We start from the raw sequence: 21,965 nt of genomic DNA, 5'->3' as shown, positions 1-21,965 counted from the left end.
TAATGATTCTAAGCTAAAAATGACATTTCGAATAATAAATATAATAACTTACCTCTTTTTGTGGCTTGGTTGAAACAAAAGCGGTTGCGCGACGTCTGTAAACGGGGGTCTCCAGGGTAAAACGGACAAATTAAAAATAGTTTGGGGGCTTAATGTGGCATGAATCTGCTATGGCAGCATCATATTGTTCTATCAAACACAACAGTTCTTTTGGCTTAAAATACAGCAGTTTATTTTAAAGAGGGGTGCAAGAGCAGAAGCTGCTTTTTCAGCCTTGTCTGTGTTTTCTGCCATACACATAGTACTGGATATGTAGAGTATATCATTGGATATGTAGAGAAAATATAAATACATAAATGCACTTGGTTTTTATTTTATTCATTTGTTTTGTTTTATTTTTAAACAAATAAACAAACAACAAATTACGTCACGTCATTATGTGCCCCGCCCTCTCCACGATGGTGTGTTGACGTCAGTACAGCGCGACAGCATAAACACTGGTCCCAAAGCAAAGATGGCGGACGCGTCGGGGACCGAGCAGTCAGACGAGAAAGAGAAAGAAGGGGACATTGAGCGCAAAAACAGACAACAGCGAGCTTGGCAGGATGCGACCAAGTCGGGGAAAGTGATCATTTCTTCACAACTACCAGAGACGTTGGGCTTTTACGACATTAGTGCTGACATAAGACGCGAGCAAGTCGACCACTCGGCAGGTAAACGTCGTCGTCCCCCCTCCCTTTAAAAAAAAACAACAACAACCTGAACATCACATTGTCATATTTGCTCTCGCTCTTAAATGTTAAGCAACTCGTGTAAACAAAGCTTGTAATAGCATGACTCAAGTTGAGACGTTTCGCCTTCAATGCGAGTTAATCAACTGAAATGAGGCAGAAAAACAACAAGTCGTAAAACTAAAATGCCGACTTTTCCAATCGATTGAGCCTTACGTCATGTCGTCATACGCACTTCCAGGTGGAACAAGAGATATCTTTCAATGACACCTCATGTAAAATTAAAAAAAAAAAAAAAAAAACCAACACAAATTGAGAAAATGGTACAAAATATGTGTATGTATAATATGTAATATATAAATAACTATGTTGCTGATTTGAAGGTTGAACTTTCCCTACAAAAGTCAACACCATCCTGTATTTAAACTTGACTTTTAGTCAAAGCAAAATTTCCCTCCTACACCGTCAATGTGCGTGAATAGCCATTGTTGTCATGACAGCCAAAGTGACAATGAGGGCCATATTTACAATGTCCGATGTTGTTCTAGAGCCGTCGCTGACTCGCTTCATCTGTTCGGAGCTGACCCGAGGTTACTTCCTGGAGCACAATGAGGCCAAGTACACAGAGCGGCGGGAAAGGGTGTACACATGTATGCGGATCCCCAAGGAGCTTGAGAAGGTACCTTAAAAAATATCTGGGACCAAACTTGCATGCAATAAATGCAAGTCCTGCAAAAATCTGCTTCATAAGTTGATCGTCTTGATCAGTGGTTTTCAACCGGTGTGCGTGCCGTGAGAGATTGTCAGGTGTGCCGCGAGAAATTATCTAATGTCGCATTTATATACATTAATATTGTAATGTCCGTAACTGTTCGGGCCCTTGACGGGGCCATCAGACTGCAGAGTGGTGACGTAGCGGGAAGCAAGCAAGGAGAGAGGGAGAACGGCGTTAAGCCGTGAGAACTGAGAGCGGAGTTAGCCAAGCCAGAGAGAGAGGCGGGCTGCAGCCATACTCCTCTCGACTTAGCGGTCGCATGTCGCGGATGCCGCTGTTATTTTGTTATTTTCCATTGTTGCCACAATAAAGTGGGAAAGTCGTCACTAGGGATGGGAATCAAAATCCGATTCCAATTCAGAACCGGTTCCGAGTGTTTCGAGGCCTCGACATCACAATGAAAAAGCCTTAACGATCCCTTTAACGATCCCTAAAGACGCATATTGCGTCGTGACGTGTCTTGTTGTCCAGACGCATCAAACTAGCATGGTGCCAAGAACCACTCGCTCCAAAGTTTGGCTACACTTCACCAGGAAAAAGGGTGAAAATGAAAGGTTACGATAGTTTAGCATGAGCGTTGCCGCCGTAAACATAACAATGACGTAGGTTCGAACGCTCGAAAGTGTGTCTTCACTTCACGAGGAAAAATTACAACAAAGCGACTTGCAGTCATTGCGACATGGAAATAACTGCATCGGGAGGGAATAGACTGCACTGTCCTCACCGAGACGCTAAGGTTCAGTCCTGGCTATACAGCTAGCTAAACTCCCAAATGACGATGCAGAAGACGTTGGTATAATTTGCTGACTTTATTCAACCATCACTTGAAACTAAAAATAGAAATGAAACAAATCAATTTCGTCCCCAATAACAAACAGGTTCGCATCAACGTAAATCAGCGATGATTAGTTGCTAACACAGTCATAACAAACAGTTAGCATGCGTTCGCTAGCATTAGCACATCGTTTAAACCACTACACAACTGGATTTAAGTGTCCGATCGCGAGTGGAAACACACAACCAACAACACAGAAGATGATACATACAGGCGTTGGCTCTGTGGATATTTTACAAACATTAACAAAGAACGTAGGCTCGTGGCAGTGTTTCCCTTTCTCACTAACTCGCTCACTGGCTTGGATGTGGCATTTCTTCTTCTTCGTGCTCTTCTTCGCATGAGGAAGCGCAAGGGCGCCACCACTTGAGCGTGAAAGCGCCATAAAAACTAAAAGGCATGCATTTCAATATACTGGTAAATAAAAACAGGGGTCCCCAAACCTGCCCGCGGCTCCATATTTGGTCCGGCCCCCTGAACAATTCCAGAGAGCATTTTGAATTTTTTTTGTTTTTTTCTCCCTCAGTAGTGTTATTTATTTCCTGGCCTTTTTCAGTGAATAACTCAGAGAGGGTTATTTGGTTATTATCTATTTAATTAATAGTGCTATTATTATTTATTATTATTATATTATATTATTATTTTTATTTTATTTACTTTTGTTCCGTGAAGAATCCACAGAGGGTTATTTGATTGTGGCTTTCTGAAAAACAATATTTTTTTACATTTCGCACTCCTGCAATCGTCACACTTTTTCTGTTACAAACTGACCCCGGCCTCTCATCAGAGAAGGGAAAAGTTATTTGGCCCTCACAGGAAAAAGTTTGGGGACATTGCCAAAGGCAGAACAACGACCTATATGCCAAAATATACCAATATTTTTTATTTCTATTAGAAAAATGTTTCAGTAAAATGTTACACATTCTTGTGCATTTGCCACTTATTGCCACAGTTAACATTGAGGCTTTGGGCCTCTTTTGACCTCGTTGTGCGTTTGTAAGGTTGTGACTTCCGATTAAACAAACTTGATGCCAATCAAAATGTTTGTTCTTCTTTTTCCCGAAATTAGAATCGATAAGAGAACCGATAAAGAATCGAATCGTTAAGCAATATCGATAATGGAATCGGAATCGTAAAAATCGTATCAATTCCCATCCCTAGTCGTCACCGACTCCTCTCCTTTCTATTACCCCATTCGGGGCTATTACAATGTTTTTTTTATGTCGTCGGGCGGAGTTGCAGTAGTTAGGTAGGAAGGAGTAGATAGAAAGTTCTTGGTCGTGTGCAGATGAGCGCAATATTTCTCGTGTCGCGTTCAAAAACTGCTCGGATTTCTAGCCATCAACGACCTTGTCCGCGGCAATGTGGACCCCAGCACGTCGACTAGGCCTGTCGCGATAACAAATTTTAGTGTGCGATAATTATTCTCATAAATTATTGCGATATGCGATATTATTGCGCCCCGCCCCCAATTTTTTTTAAACCAATTTACAATAACAGTGCGAATACAGTATATATTAATAGATCAAATACAGCCATTTAAACGCGATAAATATTTACTCTTAAATTCAAAAATACTTTTTAAGAAATCACAACTAAAAACAATAGACCATGCCTCTTCAGTAAAAAAACAACAATATTGATACCACACACAAACACAGTAGAAATAAAATGTTTTTTTTTTTTTTTTTTTTTTTTTTTTTTTTATTAAAACTTTTCCCGTCATAGCTTCTGCAATGGTGTTCCATAGGGATGCAACGATACAGTTAAGTCATGGTTCGGTACGATTTTTGATACGGGGGACACGATTTTCGATCCGATTAAATACATTTAATGCTCTGTAAAAAAATAACAATTATATTTTTTGTTTCGTTTTTTTTTTTTTTTTTTTTTTTTTTTTTTTTTTTTTTTGCTAACGAGCAAAAATTAAATTGCCTAGCTTACGGCCATACTACCCTGAGAACGCCCGATCTCGTCTGATCTCAAAAATTAAATTGCCATCATATAAACATGCATTTTAGTGAATGATATTTATGTGCTTACTTCTAACTGATCTGAAAAAAATTTGTATAAAAGTGCTGAGAACAATCTTTACTGTTTGTAAAGTGAGGCAGCACACACTGTTGATTGCTACAGCTCTCTTAGCAGCTAGGTTTACTACATGAGCAAGACATCCTATTTGTGGTCCGAATCCATCTGTGTCACGTACTGAATTAACAATATTTGCAACATTATCTATAATCACTAGTATGGATTGATTTGGCCTTCTTAACTTCCATTCAGTCATGACAGTTTAGAATTCATCGATGTAGTATATGGACTACGTGTCCCATAATCACTCTGGGCTCACGTAGCCAATGGCATGGGACGTAGCACATCTAGTTTGTCATTTCATGTATCTAGTGTGTGCGCGCATTAAAAAAGTTAGCAAGCGCCGCTGAAGTCACGTCTGCTCATTACTGCACAACATCAGTGTATGACAATAGACTTTCATAAACAGGACGAGTTTGAAGCACAGCGCTCTTAATTTCATTCAGCTGTTCGTTGTCAAAGCGAGGTTGTTCGTAGCAGCCAAGTCGGTAACAATGTTTTGGCGGACTTCGCTGTAAATATCCGGCGTTGTGCCGAAAAATAGCCGCCCCGCGAGAAATGTCACTCCTGACGGGAGCGCCCACACGTCAACAAAACCGGCGCGCCGTAGATGGTCCACAGTCACTCCGGAGCACTGACGCGGCCGGTATACGTTGAACAATAGGATATAATGGGAACGATTGGCTCCGGCACTAGTTTTTGCCCGACCTGGAACGAAGATGCATTTTGCACAGTTTGTAACGAGGAATCCGAACTTTTAACAGCACGTCTGCCGCACGCACGTGCACGCGAGGCGATAAATCTTAGCGGAAAAATTACCGCTTTCATTTTTATTTATCGCGCGATAAATGGAATTATTGCATATTGCGACAGGCTTAACGTCTACTGCACATTATTTGGTTAGACTCGTCATATGTCGATATACTCGAAAGTGTCCTTTCTATTTCATCCATATGTGACGAGCGTCAATCCTCCCCCTGTGTTTTATTCCTGCACATTCTCAAGGAGAGCAAAATGGCTGACGGCTAGAAATCCGAGCAGTTCTTGAACGCGACACAAGCAGCTTTCCTAAACGTCATCTCCAAACGAAACATCCGTCACTCCAAAACTACTCGATGGACTATTTTGTTTGCCTTTGTGAAAACACAGAGAAACAGGCAACTTTTTTGATAAACACAACGAAGGTAAATGAGCCCTCAAAGCCAGTTACCTTGTTGCTAAATCCAAAAAGTCCCACGCCGTGACTGAGACGTTAATACTACCTCTGCCTGCAAAGCCATTGTCTGTGAGATGCTCAGCCCTGATGTGGTTAAAGACATTGCTCAAGTCCCTGTCTGATAATTCTGAGCTTTTTCAAGCCTCACTGCTAAAAAAAATAAAAAATAAAAACAGAGAAAGACTGAGAGCTCTTGAAGAATAAGAATATCGACTTTGTGTTCATCTAAACAGGCTCAAGTTTCACACTGATTAAGTATACATACTGAGAAATTATTTTATAATTAAATATACTGTACAGAAAATAATTTTGGAACATTTTTGGTCTGTGGTGTGCCGCGAGATTTTTTCCAATGTAAAAACGTGCCGTGAGTCAAAAAAGGTTGAAAAACAATGTTCTAGATGATAAACTGTAGGACGACTACCAAAATTTTCCACTAGACCAAAACTTACTACTACACTATTGTCTATGTTAATGCATTGACGGCCCTTGGTGACCAAATCATTTTGACCCATTCATTTTGACTATTTTGATTCAGTCAAAATGAATTGGATGTCTAGCGCCATCAGTGGCACTCAAAGATGAGCATTCAAAGCCAGTCCTCCCAGTTTAAATGAATTGGACATGTATTATTGTTGTATTTACAGAAACTGCTCCGAAATATAGTTTGTGAGGAAGACAAAGGATTTTGACAGACTGTCCGCAACGGGCCAAAAATGACAGATTATTCATTTTTTCATTTAGAAAGCTCCTTTTTAGCTCCTTTTTGTCTTTCATAGTTGCATCGTAGATTGATAACCTATGTATGGAATTGCTGTATCACCATATTGTGATATAATCGTGAGTCCTCTCGTTTCACAAATTGTATTGTATTGTATCGTATCGGGAGGTACACAAGGATTTGCACCCCAAACATGTAGTATATCAATCTACGATTGTTTATTAAAGGCCATCTAGAAATCGGAATTAGGAAATAAAGCATTAGATCTAAGAATGATAAACTTCGCACAGAAGTGTGAATGTGTGCTTTATTTTTATTAGATGGGGCTTTGCAAAGCAAAGACCCAGAAAGTAAAATTCCAGCCCCCCCCCCCCCCAAATGTATCTAGTCCTACAATTTTTAACCAAATCGCATAATTTACACATCAAAAAACCCAGGACGGTAAGGGGCATAAAAGTTTGATACAGAATTTGCCAGAAACGTACGTTTCTCCCAAAATTCGCCTAAAACGGTCCCATTCATTTCTAATGGGATGCCATTGACAGCCATGTACGTCCAAATGTCCTATTCATTTTCAATGGCAGGAAAGCATAGGTCGTTGAGAATTTTGACCATTTAACATGACAGCACATTGACATTAAGTTTGGCGCCCAAGTAAGTCGATGCCATTGACAGCCATTCACGTCCATGGCATTGACGGCCATGTACGTCCAAATTTCCCATTCCTTGTCAATGGCAGAAAAACCTTTTGTGGTTGTGTTTTTTTTTTTTGACCAAAAACTGACCATTATGTCCCACTTGGATTCAACTGGCGCCCGAGTAAGTCGATGCCATTGACAGCCATGCACGTCCATGCCATTGACGGCCATGTACGTCCAAATTTCCCATTCTTTTTCAATGGCAAAAAAACCTGTGTGGTTGTGGTTTTTGACCAAAAACTGACCATTATACCCCATTGGCATTCAATTGGTGCCCAAGTAAATCGATGCCATTGACAGCCATGCAACAGGACGTGTCCCCGAAATGTCCCGAAAAATACAGGAAGTGACCAATATCAACAGGACGTGTCCCTCAAATGTCCCCAAATCAACAGAAAGTGATCCGGTATCAACAGCTAGTGATCTGATAGATCTGTATCGACCACAACAAAGCCACATTGTAATTTCTCTAGAAATGTTTATTCATTCATTGATATTTTTTTTTTATTATAAACCCTTAATGGGATTGGATTGCATGTCTGCAGAGAGGGGGGGGGGACCTGCTGGACAAAAGACATTTTCGTGGTCTAAAAAAATTAAGCAAATTCAGGAAAATACACAGTATACACAGAAAAAAAATCACACCAACGTTACTTTGAGCATAATTTTTCACATTAGTTTTACACAAAGGCTTGACTGTTTCCGTCATAAGCCACCAGAATAACTCAGATTTCCCCGCTATTCCCTGTTGGATTGCAGGGTAGCCGGAAAGGAATGTCTAAACATGAGAGACACTACCTTCCCTGTCAAACAGCTTGAACAACAGGTTCATTTATCTCATCACATTTCTTTCCTTAAAAACATATACTATTTGCTCCTTGAAAAGTCACATGGCAAACCCTCCCACTGGCTTTGACTTTCAATTGGTTCCCCACTCCCTCCGTTTTAAAGTCCGCCAGTTTTTGTCGTTCTAAGCTGCACCAAAATGACGAGACAATCCTTTCTAGTTTTAACAGGCACTCAAACCAAGGTATGTTGTTTAGCGTGTCGCTTTAGTCTCACCTGGGTCCTTGATCATTTTTCATTCTTTTTGCAGTTGATGATCTTCGGATTCTTCCTGTGCGCTGATGCTTTCCTGTACGTTTTCACATTGCTGCCTCTTAGAGTGTTGCTGGCCCTGCTCCGCCTCCTCACTCTGCCATGCTGTGGCTTCAGGTTAGAAAGGACACACACATTCATGCGTACACGAAACTGTGTGAAGTTCATCTGTATTTTTTTTTTGCAAAATTAAAAAAGTAGCGAACCTTTTGTTGTTTTTGGTGTGCATTTGTTCAGAAAACTAACTAGTAATATTTTAACAAATGTTTACTGCAATACAATATTGAAGGACAACTAAAACAGCAAATTGATATATACAGGTAGTCACCGGGTTACGAACGAGTTCTCTTCCCACACTGGCGACATAATTCCGACTTTCGTGGAAATTCGTGTTAACTCGTTAAGTACCCCTATATACCCCCTAAATCTCAAAATAACTATCTCAAAACATATATTCTACATCGTTGTACTGTCCTTGCCAAGACGTTGAAGCTAAGTCCTAGCTAGACAGCGAGTTAAACTCCGAAATGACAATATCAGATGTCCGTGTGGTTTTAATGACTTTATTCAGCTGCTCACATCTTCAACACTTGCAGAGTTAAACTGAAATAAAAATGACATCAAATCAGTTTCAGTATCAGTTTAATCTCAATAACAGCAACCTTTATAACTAGCTGCCGCAGCATTACAATCAACACTAACGATTAGCATGTATCAGCGTCTGCACCAGAGGTTGCGCTAGACATTTTCGTTGTCTGTCATTTTGACTGACAGGGTCATAAAAAACCGGTCATAGTCTATTTTTACCCGTCACTTAAATTTTTAAAATGATAATGATGACATATTCAATAGTATTTAGTTTTCATTCATTTTTAATTAATATTGTAACGCTTGCTTGGCGGCGAAAAATTAGACACGGAAGTCGTGGTATTTTTCTCCCTTTTTACTCTGCTTACCGCCAACAACTCCGCCCCCAAAGAAAAAGAGGCAACGATATAGACCCCAATCACCAACGTCACACAATGATCCTAATTGTGGTTGTCAGCCCAAAATCTTCTAAATATATATTAAATGCATCTTACCAGATATAAAATGACTACTACATAGTCTGTCGTGATCGTTTGGTGCCCAGATTTCTTGTCGAATTACAGCAGTCCATCTCGCTCTCATCTTCGGGTCTCTCAGAATACGGTAGAACTTCAAGTCTCTCCGTCTATCTTCTCTGTTACAGCAACCAACCGCCACACACGCCTTCACCATTTTGATTATTAATATTAACGAGCAGAAAAACACGCCGTAATAGGAGGCATGTACGTAGCGGTAATGTGTAAACATGACGAGCTTACACACAATATGGCGGCTCCAGTCAGGGGGGCGGAGTTGTGACGTCATGTGACGCTGGCACACCGGGTGCAACAATAAGAACCTCGCGTTGATGTGTCAATCACGGTGCCGCCGCCAGACCCCGGTGAAGCTACAATATTCTGACAGAAGAGCCAACGACGTCATGCATTAAGAGAGACAATAGCGAATTAATATGCTAACTCGCCACCCTGTGGTCTGGGGTGTGAATTGCAACCTGTCAAAATGACGGACGAACTTCAGTTTTTTCCGTCACCGTTTTAAAAAACCGGTCAACAACGGAAAATATCCGGTTAACGCGACCCCTGCACATAATTAAGTATTTGACCACAATTGGAAACGCACAGTAAACAGTACAAAAGGTGTTCCACACAGGGAGCAAAATGCGCTCTTCCTAGTGTGTGTGTGCGCTACCTGCCCTACGCTTCCTCCGCCAAAATAAAGGTATGCATTACAAAACAAAAGTCAACATTATTTAAAAAAAAAAAAAAAATTTGGAGACAAAATGGCAGACATGACTCCGGCATCGTAAAGTCGAAATCACATAAATCGGATACGCCGTAACCCGGGGATTACCTGTATCAGAATGCATTTTGCGTATACAATTTTATAGGAAAAGAAATAACAAAAAATTGACGAAATTAATTAGTGCCAAGAAGGAACTATTCAAACAAATATTGGATTAGTTGATGAAAACATTACGTTTATAAGTATTAAAAAAAAGTCTAGAAAAAACGAGCTCAAGGCCAACTATAAATAATTTGAACAAATATTTAAAAGCATAACAGAAGGACAAACTTATTTGTACAAATTATTTAAATATAAAATATAAGAAAATGTTATAGAAAGCTAAAAAATAAAAGTGAATTGATTTTAAAAAATTAAAAAAAAAAAAAAAACTTTTTAAATGAACTTTTTTTTCTAGACTAATCTTAAATTGAAAATTTGTAAAAGATATGTCCAGCAAGTACATTTGTCCAAAAAAACAGCTAATAATTTTTAAAAAATGTAAGAAAAATACATTAAAATATTTTTCCAAATAAAGCAAGTTTAAAAAATAATAAATAATAAAATAAATAAAAATAATATTAGAATAAAAATCAAGGAACGGTTCAATATTTAAAAATACATTAGTTCCCCAAAAAATATTTTTGAAGAATAAGTCAGTCTAAAACTGACTGAACAATTAGTAAAACAATCCTTACTTAGTAGACTTGCAAATTATTTTTAACATTTTTATTTCTTTGATTCTTTTTCGTGTATTTTCTTTCTTATCAAAACATTCAACTAATAATTCCCTCCGACAAATCCTACATTTTTTTGCCCGTCCTCCCCTTTTCCTATTGTAGGGCACGCACATGCCCCTACTGCAGAAGAAGCAGGTACGCTTCCACCCTCCTTATTCATGTTCATTGACCAGCTCAAATCATGTCACTACCTTCATCCTCATCTTCATCGTGTCCTTTAGATGTTCAGCTGCTCATCGTCACGGTTCACTTAACAACAGTTATTGGTTAGTTCCCTCCCATCACCGTTAATAGCGCTTTCGACCCAGTCAGGGCAGGTTTGCTGCATGTTCATCATGAGCTGCCTGTATGTATGTTTAAAGCATTTTCAAGTGGACGAAATGTGACAGAGAAGGAATGTGAACGAGAACAGTGCAGTTTGTTGTTAGTAGTAATGCTTGACAACAACCAGCAAGGGGCGCTATTTATTCAGTCACAACTTGTACAATTAGTTTTTCTCAATTGCGTTGATACGTTTCTCAGATCAGAATTGAAATTCTCAAAACTTGTTCAATCCTAATAACAAGTCGCAAAAGTAGCAAAACAACATGAATTACCTGCAAAATCCAGTTTTTTTGTGCAAAATACTTAGTCTATCGCTCAAAATTACATTTCTTTGTCAATTAACATGTCAGTGCTGTCAGAATGACCAATCCTTGTTTCATTGTGTACAGACAAGACAGTCAAATTGCTTAGTCATGCTCTCAATTGAACAGTTACTCTGGTGGAAGGCCCTGATGCTGAAGATGGTGTACGTAAGTTTTGATGACAATTGCAAATGACTCAGACACACCTGTCAACCCAAGGCCGTTGGCAGTCTGACAAATAGTGACGTATGCCCTGACAAATTGGTGACTAATCTCACAATGTTGTATATAGCGTGCAATATGAAACAAAACTCAATTTTTAAAATAATATGAATTTATTGGTAATATTGTAACATAACCTGGTACAATCAATATCTTCAGCTACATCATGATTACTAAAATTTAACAGTGACTTTTGTTATAATTGTATGTAGCACTTCTGGCAATTTCTATCATGTCTTTTGATGGCTGCACTTCATAGCACTTCAGCTCGCGATTCAGTTTGACTTGAAGGTAGTTCGTTAGTGTGTCCAATTATAAATTAAAAAGGTCAATTGATAAAATTAACTTACCGATGCAATCTTTGAGTCAGGGAACATTTCTTTTGCTAAATCTGAGAAGTGATCAGCAGTAGTTGCGGCCAAATTTTGTTCGGCAACAAATTGGCAGAATAAAAATCTACGCTTTCGCCACTTTTCATTCTGCAGACTTCATCTTAATGACCAGTGTTGTTAATCTTACTTTTTAAAAGTAATTAATTACAGTTACAAACTACTTCTCCCAAAAAGTTGAGTTAGTAACTCAGTTACCTGAATGTAAAAGTAATTTGTTACTTGGTAAAGTAACTGGTGTTACCTTTCATGTTTATTTATTATTATTATTATTTTTGCTTTTCATACGTTTTAACAAAAAAATAAAAACATAGTAACCTTTGCTATGTTTGGAAGTCATTTAATGTTGCGAATCAACTGTTAAAGTTGTTAAAATTGCTCCCGTTTTTGCATTAGTTCCCTTTTGTCTACTTTCGACGTGTGAAAGTTTTAAAACTGTTTCATCATTTAAAGATAGATTCAAGTCAAGATTTTGCCGATTTAGGAGTATTTTAGATAAAAAGTTACTTTGGTTAGCTAGGAAGGTTCACTACAACAGAGCCTTTCTGAGAAGTCTACTGCTTTAAAATGGCGGCTGTTTACCAACGCAACCGAGTCTGTCATTTCGCATGTAGTTTTATATGCATGGCATATATAGGCGTAGATTGTAAGCTGTCGGCTACAGTCAGGAAATTTTGAAGCCGCCTAGCATCGCGTTTGCTGCAGCGTCACAACAAACACTGTTCTCTCTCCGTGTCTGACTTTTCTCGCGTCATTCAACCAACCTAACATATAGTAACGCACATTGTCTCGTTGCCGAAACGGTGACAAAATCCAAACGGAGGAAAAAAAACATAATGCACGAAAAACGTACAGATTTTGAACGTACGGCGTACACATTGAAAAATCAGCGCTCATTTGTAAAAATTACGCGGAAACCGTACAACTTGACAGGTATGCACAGAGAGAAAAAAAAACAAAAGCAAAATTAGAAATGTGTACATAAGACAATCGGCACAACTAAACGTTGAGGGCTACATGTCGGGATTTTTTCCCCATTCTTTCTACACATCTTGAAATTCCTCACTGTTCGGCCACAAATTTTCATCCACATCACAATGGATGTCCTGTCTTGCTATACAGCATGGAAAGAATCTTCTTGAATGCCTTATCCAGCTCTGCAGGCATCTGCTGTGATGTCACTGCATGCTGCATTCATGGCATCCAGACGAGTCATCTGAGTGTGAGTCTGGTGATCATACACTTGCTATCTCCATGTGGAGAAAAATTATTCTATGGGATTTAGGAATGGGAAGTGCGGTGGGAGGAACTCCATTACCATTCTGTTGTGGGTTGCAAACCATTCCCTGATTATGTTGAAGTGGTGGAAACCCACATTTCCCAAACTATCACAAATTTTGTCCGGTTAAAAGAAGTTATGTAAAATAAGTAACAAAACTGCTTAGAAAGAAGCACACACATGTTGACATATTCTGACAACATGTTCATGCATTTTTTTAAATATATATATGTATATATATATATATATATATATATATATATATATATATATATATATACATACGGTGGCTGAGTGGTTAGCATGTCTGCCTCACAGTTCTGAGATCAAGGGTTCAATCCCGGGCTTCGGCCTTCCTGTGTGGAGTTTGCATGTTCTCCCCATGCCTGCGTGGGTTTCCTCCGGGATCTCCGGTTTCCTCCCACATCCCAAAAACATGCATGGTAGGCTGATTGAACACTCTAAATTGTCCATAGGTGTGTGAGTGTGCGTGGATGGTTGTGTGTCTCCTTATGCCCTGCGATTGGCTGGCAACCAATTCAGGGTGTCCCTTGCCTACTGCCCGAAGTTAGCTGGGATAGGCTCCAGCACCTCCGCGACCCCCGTGAGGAATAAGCGGCATGGAAAATGAATGAATGAATGAATATATATATATATGTATATATATATATATATATATATATATATATATATATATGTATAGATATGCATTTTGCATGTACTGTAAAGACTATGCAATGAAGTAATGACTAAATGTTGGTGTTGGTGAGACTATTCAATAGCGACCCATGATCATCCATTTTGACCATCATGACAGATGTAAGAAACAGCAGAGAATTGTACAAAATCATTTGCATGGATGCACAAAAACATCTGAAAATTGCACAAAGAAATGAGAAACTGCTTTTTTGATGTGCACTAGTGATACGATGGTGCGAGGGTTGAACAAGTAGTTTTGGGAATTTCCATTTTGATCTGAAATACGTACCAAAATAATTGAGAAAAACTGTAACAAGATGACATTGGGTGTAAAGCCACCTTATTTTTTCTTGATCAATAGCATACTCTTTGTATTTTTTTATGTTGGAATGATTAAGCTATTGTTAATTTTCACAATAATAATTGTGAATTCTCTACTTTTTACTGTAACTTTTACTAGCACCGATACAACACTAAAATGATGTCATCGATGTCTGGGAATATTAAAAAATTACACGCCAATGCTGCGCAATAGGGACTCTTCGAGATTTAGTTTGCAACCACTGGTCGACCTATGCAAGATGGCCGGTGAAGGATCACTTTTTGCCCTTCCCAAGATGATGTAAGACCTCTAATTGTGTGGCGTCCAATCATCCTTCTTCTGTGATTTTAAATGAGTACCATTTGTAGACTTCCAATCCACTTGAATTTGGAGAATGGCAGTGAATGAACGTTTGTTTATCCACTGCCACCCCTTCACTTCAAATGGATTGGACATCTAGTGCCGTCAATGGCAGACATTGAGTTTTGTCGGACCAAGCCATGGCCTTTACTTTACATTCCAATGAGTATGCAGTTAAAACGACCTGGTATCGGTGCAACACTAGTTTATATTTTAGCCTATTGTCATTTTTCCCAATAGTAATAATGATTTCTCTACTTTACCTTTTACATTTGCTGACATGCGTTACATAGTAAGGCGCTCTCTTCTGTGTATTTGAATCTGCAGGCTTCTTTTGTCGTAGCACTGTCGTTATCAGTTGGAAAGTTGCATTTTTAATCCATGAGCACTGGAAATGAAAACCTCTATCTTCACACTGTTTATTTTGCTTATGTTATTTTTTGCATGCTAAGCAGTAGTCTTTCTACATCTGGCATGCACGACTTGGTAGTATAGTCGATTTGATGACTGAGAGTTGAATATGTACATGTACTGTAGAATGTCAAAGTCAGCGGTGTGATTGTGTGCTTCCAGTGGGACCAGGTTGCTGCAACCAGCACAGGTGTGCGACATGCTGAAAGGTCTCATCCTGGTGCTGTGCTTTTTCATGATGCACTACGTGGACTACGCCATGATGTACCACTTAATCAGAGGGCAGTCTGTCATCAAGCTCTATATCATCTACAACATGCTGGAGGTAGGCCTGCACAATATGTCGTTTGAACATCGCCAATGTAATGTGCGCATGCGCAATAGCCTTCACTGGAAGTGCTGTTTTTTTTTTAATTATTTTTTTTTATGTAAACATTTGTCTTTCTTCATAAAAGCAGCAACTCATTTTATATACACTAATCTTCTTACATCCTTAGCCTGGTTTAAACGGTGCTAAATTGTTTTAGTAGTTACATATTTTTATACTTCTATTCATTATTGTTGTTCTCTATCTTGCTTGTTATAATTTTTATGCACCTTACAATTTTTATACTCACTCTGCATTTACATCGGCTTTCAAAACGGGACCTGAGTTGAAATTTCTCACCATTAACATGCAAATGTGAACTGATGAGATAATAAAAATCCTTGAATCTTGGAATTATATGAATACGAGGGATATCCCGATTGCATATTTTTGCACCCGAGTCAAAGTCACCTGATTGAGAATCTGCCGATACCGAGTCTTGATCCGATACCGAAAAAGTTTTGTTTTTGCTTTGACGCTCACCCTGCCGAGAACAGCCTCTCAGTTACACAATGAATGAGTTGCCAAAGCATACTTCAAACTGTGTACCAAGCTTAACGATGACACATTTGCGTCTTTGTTTGTAGAGCTACTGAGGCGTCTCCGGTCAGATCAAAACTACAAACCTGTCAATCATCGTTAACTTTAAGTACCAAACGCCAGCTGCAGTGGTGACCAAGAAAAACAGTTTGGTCGCATATATATATATATATATATTTTTTAAATTAAGAACCCCATCCTTTTCACCGGATTACGATCCTTTGAAAAATGGCGTCATTGGCCCGATTACTGATCATGTGATTGGATTGGGACATCTCAAGTCTGGTGAATTTTCTTCAAATTTTAATACAGCAATATATATCGCAATATATCACAAACCCCTCAAAAATTGTAGTGTCAGTTTTTTCCAATATCATTCAGCCCTTGCTGGAGGTGATTTAAAACTGCTGCATCATTCATTAGTAGTTACCAGAATGTTTAAATTTATGTCAAGTGAAACCTGTGTTTAGTTTGATTTTGACTGAAAGGGGCAAATGAACCAATCATTCGCACCTTACTAGTCAAAATGAATTGGGTGTCTAGCACCGTAAATGGCAATTAACATAGACACTGTTCTAGTGGAAAATTTTGGTCTGCTGGGAATTTTCTATAGCAACCTGAGGGTTCCTTTATTAAAGATTGACATATTTTTAAAACGATATATCGATTCCTGGCATTTGTTTATTCACCCTTCCAACTCAAAATGAGTTCGACATCTAGCACCATGAATGCCAGCTAATGAGTTAACATATACACAGGGTCCTCAATTAGCGGACCGCGGTCCACGACCGGACCACGGCACACCTCTCTGCGGACCCAGAGCAAATTGCACTTTTCTGGAAAAAAAAAAAAAACTGACAAAATCTTTTCAATTATTTGTATGAATCACCAATCTATCGCTATGCGCTACTATTCTATCGCTAAATTCTGTTTCATTTTTAGTCAGATACCTTCCATGTTCCCACTTCTGTTGTCATCTCTATGACAACAATGCGCTGATTGGCTGAGAGAGCCTGCATGGATGCGCTGATTGGCTGAGAGAGCGTGCATGGATGCATGGATTGGCTGAGAGAGCCTGCATGCTGTTAGCTAGAGTAGACGGACGGCAGCAGTGTGAAACACGAGTCGTGCCCGGCACTTTGCAATCTTGTTTATTAGTGGAAGACTGAATCAAACAAAATGTCATGCTCCAAGTTGACCAAGAGAAGAAAAGTGGACAACGAAAATCGCTGTTTCAATGAGGAATGGACTGACAAATATGCGTCCAATTTACCAACTGCAAGTACCAAACCTATGTGCTTACCATGCTTAAAGACAATTGCGCTGTTTAAAGTGAAAATGTGAAACGCCATTATGTTAAAGAGCACAGCTCTTTTGAAGAGAAGTTTCCTCCCCAATCAGAATTGAGAAGGCAAAAATTAACTGGCTGAAGCAGCCATATCAAGAGTCAAGCAAGGAAGGTTATTGTTAAATCTATGACAGAACAACAACGCAACGGAGTGCTCACTCAGTGTCATGGGTGTTGGCCAAACATAAGAAGCTGTTCTCTGATGGAGAAATAATAAAAGAGTGTATGACTGAAGTGATGGCAGCAATGTTCGAAGGAAAAGAAAAAGAGGAAATGACAACAAAAATGAAACAAATCTCACTCTCAGATTCATCAACCAGAAGACTAACTGAAGTACTGGCTGATGATGTGAGTAAACAGCCAAATGCCATTTCTCTCATTGAGCTGTGTTTCACAGTAAAAGTTACTGTCTATAATTATTATGTTTGCACCTTAATGACAGAGCTAGTCATTTATGTTCTGTACATGTGAACATGTACTGTATGACTTGTTAGCAGTGTTTCACAGTTACAAAATGTACTGTCAATAGTTATTGTTTGCACCTTAATGACTGATCTTGTCAAATATTTAGTGTACATGCGTAGACATTGTACTTGGATGTTTTTTTTGTATTTTTATTTTAAGTCAACAAAATGTTCTGTTAATTTATTTTTATTTAATCAGAATGTGCATTGTATTTTTGTTTGGTCAAAAGAAAACCACCTTTACCTCCTTCAACCTGCCTTGTACTTGACCGACATTAATAAATGGACCCATGCTTGTATGAAAAAAAAATCATTGTGGACCTTCAAGATTTGTATTTGAGGACTCCTGGTCTAGTGGAAATTTTCTATGGCAACTTGGTGGTTCCTTTATTAAAGAGTGAAATATTTTTAAAACCATTTATCGAACGTTTCCATCTGTTCATTCGCCCCACCCAGTCAAAATGAATTTGTCGTCTAGCGCCTTCAACAGCAGCCGATGAGTTACCATAGACGCTATTCTAGTGAAAACTTTTGGTCTGTTAGAAATTTTCTATCGTAATCTGATGGTTCTTTTATTAAAGTTTCATATTTTTAAAACAATGTATCGATTCTTGGCATTTGTTGATTCACCCCTCACACTCAAAATGAGTTAGACATCTAGCGCCATAAATGCCAGCCAATGAGTTAAAACAGACACTATTCTAGTGGAAAAATTTTTGTCTGTTGGAAAGTTTTGCAAGCTATCTGCATATGGGTAAAATTTTGAGATGCAAAGTATCACGATACATCACCAAATCAATATATTGTCACACCCCTAATTCATACCCATACATCACACGAGATTCATTCATGCTAAAGAAGTTTATTATTTGTTTACTTTCTTCGCATTTCACATTAATCAGCTTCTGATTCACTGATCTATTTTTGGGTAAAGGTGGCAGATCGCCTCTTCTCATCCTTCGGCCAAGACATCCTAGACGCTCTCTACTGGACTGCAACAGAGCCTAAAGAACGCAAGAGGGACAGTATCGGAGTCATCCCTCACTTCTTCATGGCCGTTTTTTATGTTTGTATCCTTCCATAGCAATAGTGACTGTTTAAAAACCAAGACAACTGCAGATTGGGTCTTGCGTTTTGTTTCTTCTACAGAAATGGTTGTGTTGCTTTAAATCAAAGTTGTCTCACTTTGTTTGTCCTGGATCTCTTACAAGATGTCCAAGGAACCTGTCCTCATATTTGATTTAAACTGTAAAAGCTGGCAGTGAATGATCATGTTTCAGTGCCATTGACGGTGATAGAAGTCCAAACTATTTGAACCGCCAAACTATAAATCCATTTCATATGGCTTTTGTCATCCTCCTACTTAAATGAATTTAGCACGAGCTTTCCTTCATTCGCTGCTATCCTTCCCAGTCCAAATGGATTTGACGTCTATCACCTTCCGATGGCAGCAAATAAGTTAAAATATTTTCTTGAGCGCAACATAATCAGTCCTCCACGCCATCCTCATCATGGTCCAAGCTTCCACGCTCAACGTCGCCTTCAACTCTCATAACAAGTCCCTGCTCACCATCATGATGTCCAGCAATGTTAGTATACACACGTTGCATAGCGAAAGAAGAAAATTCCAAACCATTTTGGATGATGACTTAAGTAGAGCTTATGTTATGTAACTGCTTTCGTTTCACAGTTTGTGGAGATCAAAGGGAGCGTTTTCAAGAAATTCGAGAAGAACAACTTGTTTCAGATGTCCAACAGCGGTAAGATACGGTTTAGTGTCTTATTAGCAGCAAACAGATAAAAGATGGAATTCTTTTATCCTTTTTTGTCTTTATATAACAATAGCTTGGGGCTTGCAAGTGCTCCTGCATTTGCTTCATTACGTATCATATATATATGTTGCTAACTAAAAACAGCAGCACCTGCCAAAATATGTAAGCGAACTTTGAGATGAATCGGTATCTGTGTACATTTCATAAATTAGTTCGCGGCATTTAAATATTATTTCACATCCCATGGAGTACCCATTTTGATGCTGATTCACTTTCTAGTAGACAAGTTTATGTAAAGCAGCAGTGAGAGGAGGCCTCCTTGACAAAAGTTATTTTGCCAGTTTCTCATTTCCTGTAACTGCCTACAAAAGCTGCCTCTCTAGAGCTTTTATGACCCCATTATGTGCTTTGAGTATTATCACAGTCTTAGATGAAATGTCCCGGAAGCTGTGTCTGGTTATTTATGACTAGTGTAGTAGTGTTGCACCGATACCATCGTTTGGCTGGCGAGACAGATACTGGGTTTTTTTTGTTTTAAATATTTAAATCTTAAATTACTACATACGCAACTTGACTGTAAATTACCGTATTGGAATATAAGACGGCCCTGAATATAAGACGACCCCCTCTTTTTCAAGACAAAGGTTTGAAAAAAGACTTTTTGAACACCAAATTAATTTTTATCCAGAAAATAATTACAGTACATCTGAAACAAATGATTATAACAATATATTTGAGAGAAAAAGCATGTTATTTTGCCTCATTCAAATCTTAATATCTGAACATTTAAATATGTAAACTAAAGTGCAATCACATTCGTAAATGAACGGCTTCTGGTTTTTGAAATGTAAATAAGCCAATCTATTGTGATAAAACAACAAAATAGCAATAACTATTAACCATCAAAGTGAAGTCTAACTAACTGTAGTCTTGAAACAAATCTGAATAAGGAAAAGCATTGCAATAAAATAATGCAAACTGGTTAAACTAGTAGCTGAGATCTGTCATGACCAGGGGTCGCGTTAATCGGATATTTTCCGTCGTTGACCGGTTTTTTAAAACGGTGACGGAAAAAACTGAAGTCCGTCCGTCATTTTGACAGGTTGCAATTCACACCCCAGACCACAGGGTGGCGAGTTAGCATATTAATTAGCTATTGTCTCTCTTAATGCATGACGTCGTTGGCTCTTCTGTCAGAATATTGTAGCGTCACTGGGGTCTGGCGGCGGCACCGTGATTGACACATCAACGTGAGGTTCTTATTGGTGCACCCGGTGTGCCAGCGCGTCATCCAATTGATGGACAAGATTGCCGCCTGTGTATAGACCCCAATCACATGACGTCACAACTCCACCCCCCTGACTGGAGCCGCCATATTGTGTGTCAGCTCGTCATGTTTACACATTACCGCTACGTACACGCCTCCTATCACGGCGTGTTTTTCTGCTCGTTAATATTAATAATGAAAATGGTGAAGGCGTGTGTGGTTGGTTGCTGTAACAGAGAAGATAGACGGAGAGACTTGAAGTTCTACCGTATTCTGAGAGACCCGAAGATGAGAGCGAGATGGACTGCTGTAATTCGACAAGAAATCTGGGCACCAAACGATCACCACAGACTATCTAGTAGTCATTTTATATCTGGTAAGATGCATTTAATATATATTTAGAAGATTTTGGGCTGACAACCACAATTAAGATCATTTTGTGACGTTGGTGATTGGGGTCTATATCGTTGCCTCTTTTTCTTTGGGGGCGGAGTTGTTGGCGGTAAGCAGAGTAAAAAGGGAAAAAAATACCACGACGTCCGTGTCTAATTTTTCGCCACCAAGCCAGCGTTACAATATTAATTAAAAATGAATGAAAACTAAATACTATTGAATATGTCATCATTATCATTTTAAAAATTTCAGTGACGGGTAAAAATAGACTATGACCGGATTTTTATGACCCTGTCAGTCAAAATGACAGACAACGAAAATGTCTAGCACAACCTCTGGTCATGACAGAACATCGCTTCGATGATATCTGGCATCATCTAGCGTCGTGAATGGGTATAATGTCTAGACCGCGAATATAAGACGACCCCCTCTTTTTCAATCTTATTTCAATGTAAAAAACACCGTCTTATATTCGGGCCAATACGGTAATTGCTATCATGGTTCGGGCAGACTGCTTAACTCATTATCATTGACGGTGCTGGACGTCCAATCCATTTGAAGTGGGAGAGGTGGCGCTGGCAAACCTCCTGCTTCAAATGGATTGGACGTGTACTAGTGATAAACTAATTGGTTGGAGGGTGAGTCATCCAGAGAAAGAGCACTTTTTTTTTTTTCTCCTCATTGGCTGCCATCAACAGCACAAGATGTTTACTCGTCCATAAACTTCATAAC

The 21,965-nt window shown here is 38.9% G+C and overlaps 1 protein-coding gene across 2 annotated transcripts in view; it reads left to right on the top strand.

Annotated features, from left to right (window-relative positions):
* The first annotated feature begins 510 nt into the window (after positions 1-510).
* Positions 511-21,965, top strand: part of tapt1a (transmembrane anterior posterior transformation 1a) — a 46,221-nt gene continuing 24,766 nt past the window's right edge. The window contains exons 1-8 of one of the 2 annotated variants that reach the window (XM_057850431.1): positions 511-713; positions 1,280-1,410; positions 8,164-8,282; positions 10,877-10,909; positions 15,245-15,407; positions 18,736-18,871; positions 19,293-19,390; positions 19,492-19,561. In XM_057850431.1, the coding sequence (XP_057706414.1) occupies positions 515-713; positions 1,280-1,410; positions 8,164-8,282; positions 10,877-10,909; positions 15,245-15,407; positions 18,736-18,871; positions 19,293-19,390; positions 19,492-19,561 (949 nt within the window). In that variant the 5' untranslated portion in view covers positions 511-514. The remainder of the gene's footprint in view (positions 714-1,279; positions 1,411-8,163; positions 8,283-10,876; positions 10,910-15,244; positions 15,408-18,735; positions 18,872-19,292; positions 19,391-19,491; positions 19,562-21,965) is intronic. The other variant, XM_057850432.1, reaches the window with a different exon arrangement.

The sequence above is a fragment of the Corythoichthys intestinalis genome, chromosome 11 (assembly GCF_030265065.1).
Source record: "Corythoichthys intestinalis isolate RoL2023-P3 chromosome 11, ASM3026506v1, whole genome shotgun sequence".
Classification (NCBI taxonomy): domain Eukaryota; kingdom Metazoa; phylum Chordata; class Actinopteri; order Syngnathiformes; family Syngnathidae; genus Corythoichthys; species Corythoichthys intestinalis.
The sequence above is the reverse complement of the archived record's forward strand: the minus strand, read 5'-3'. Positions and strand labels throughout refer to the sequence as shown.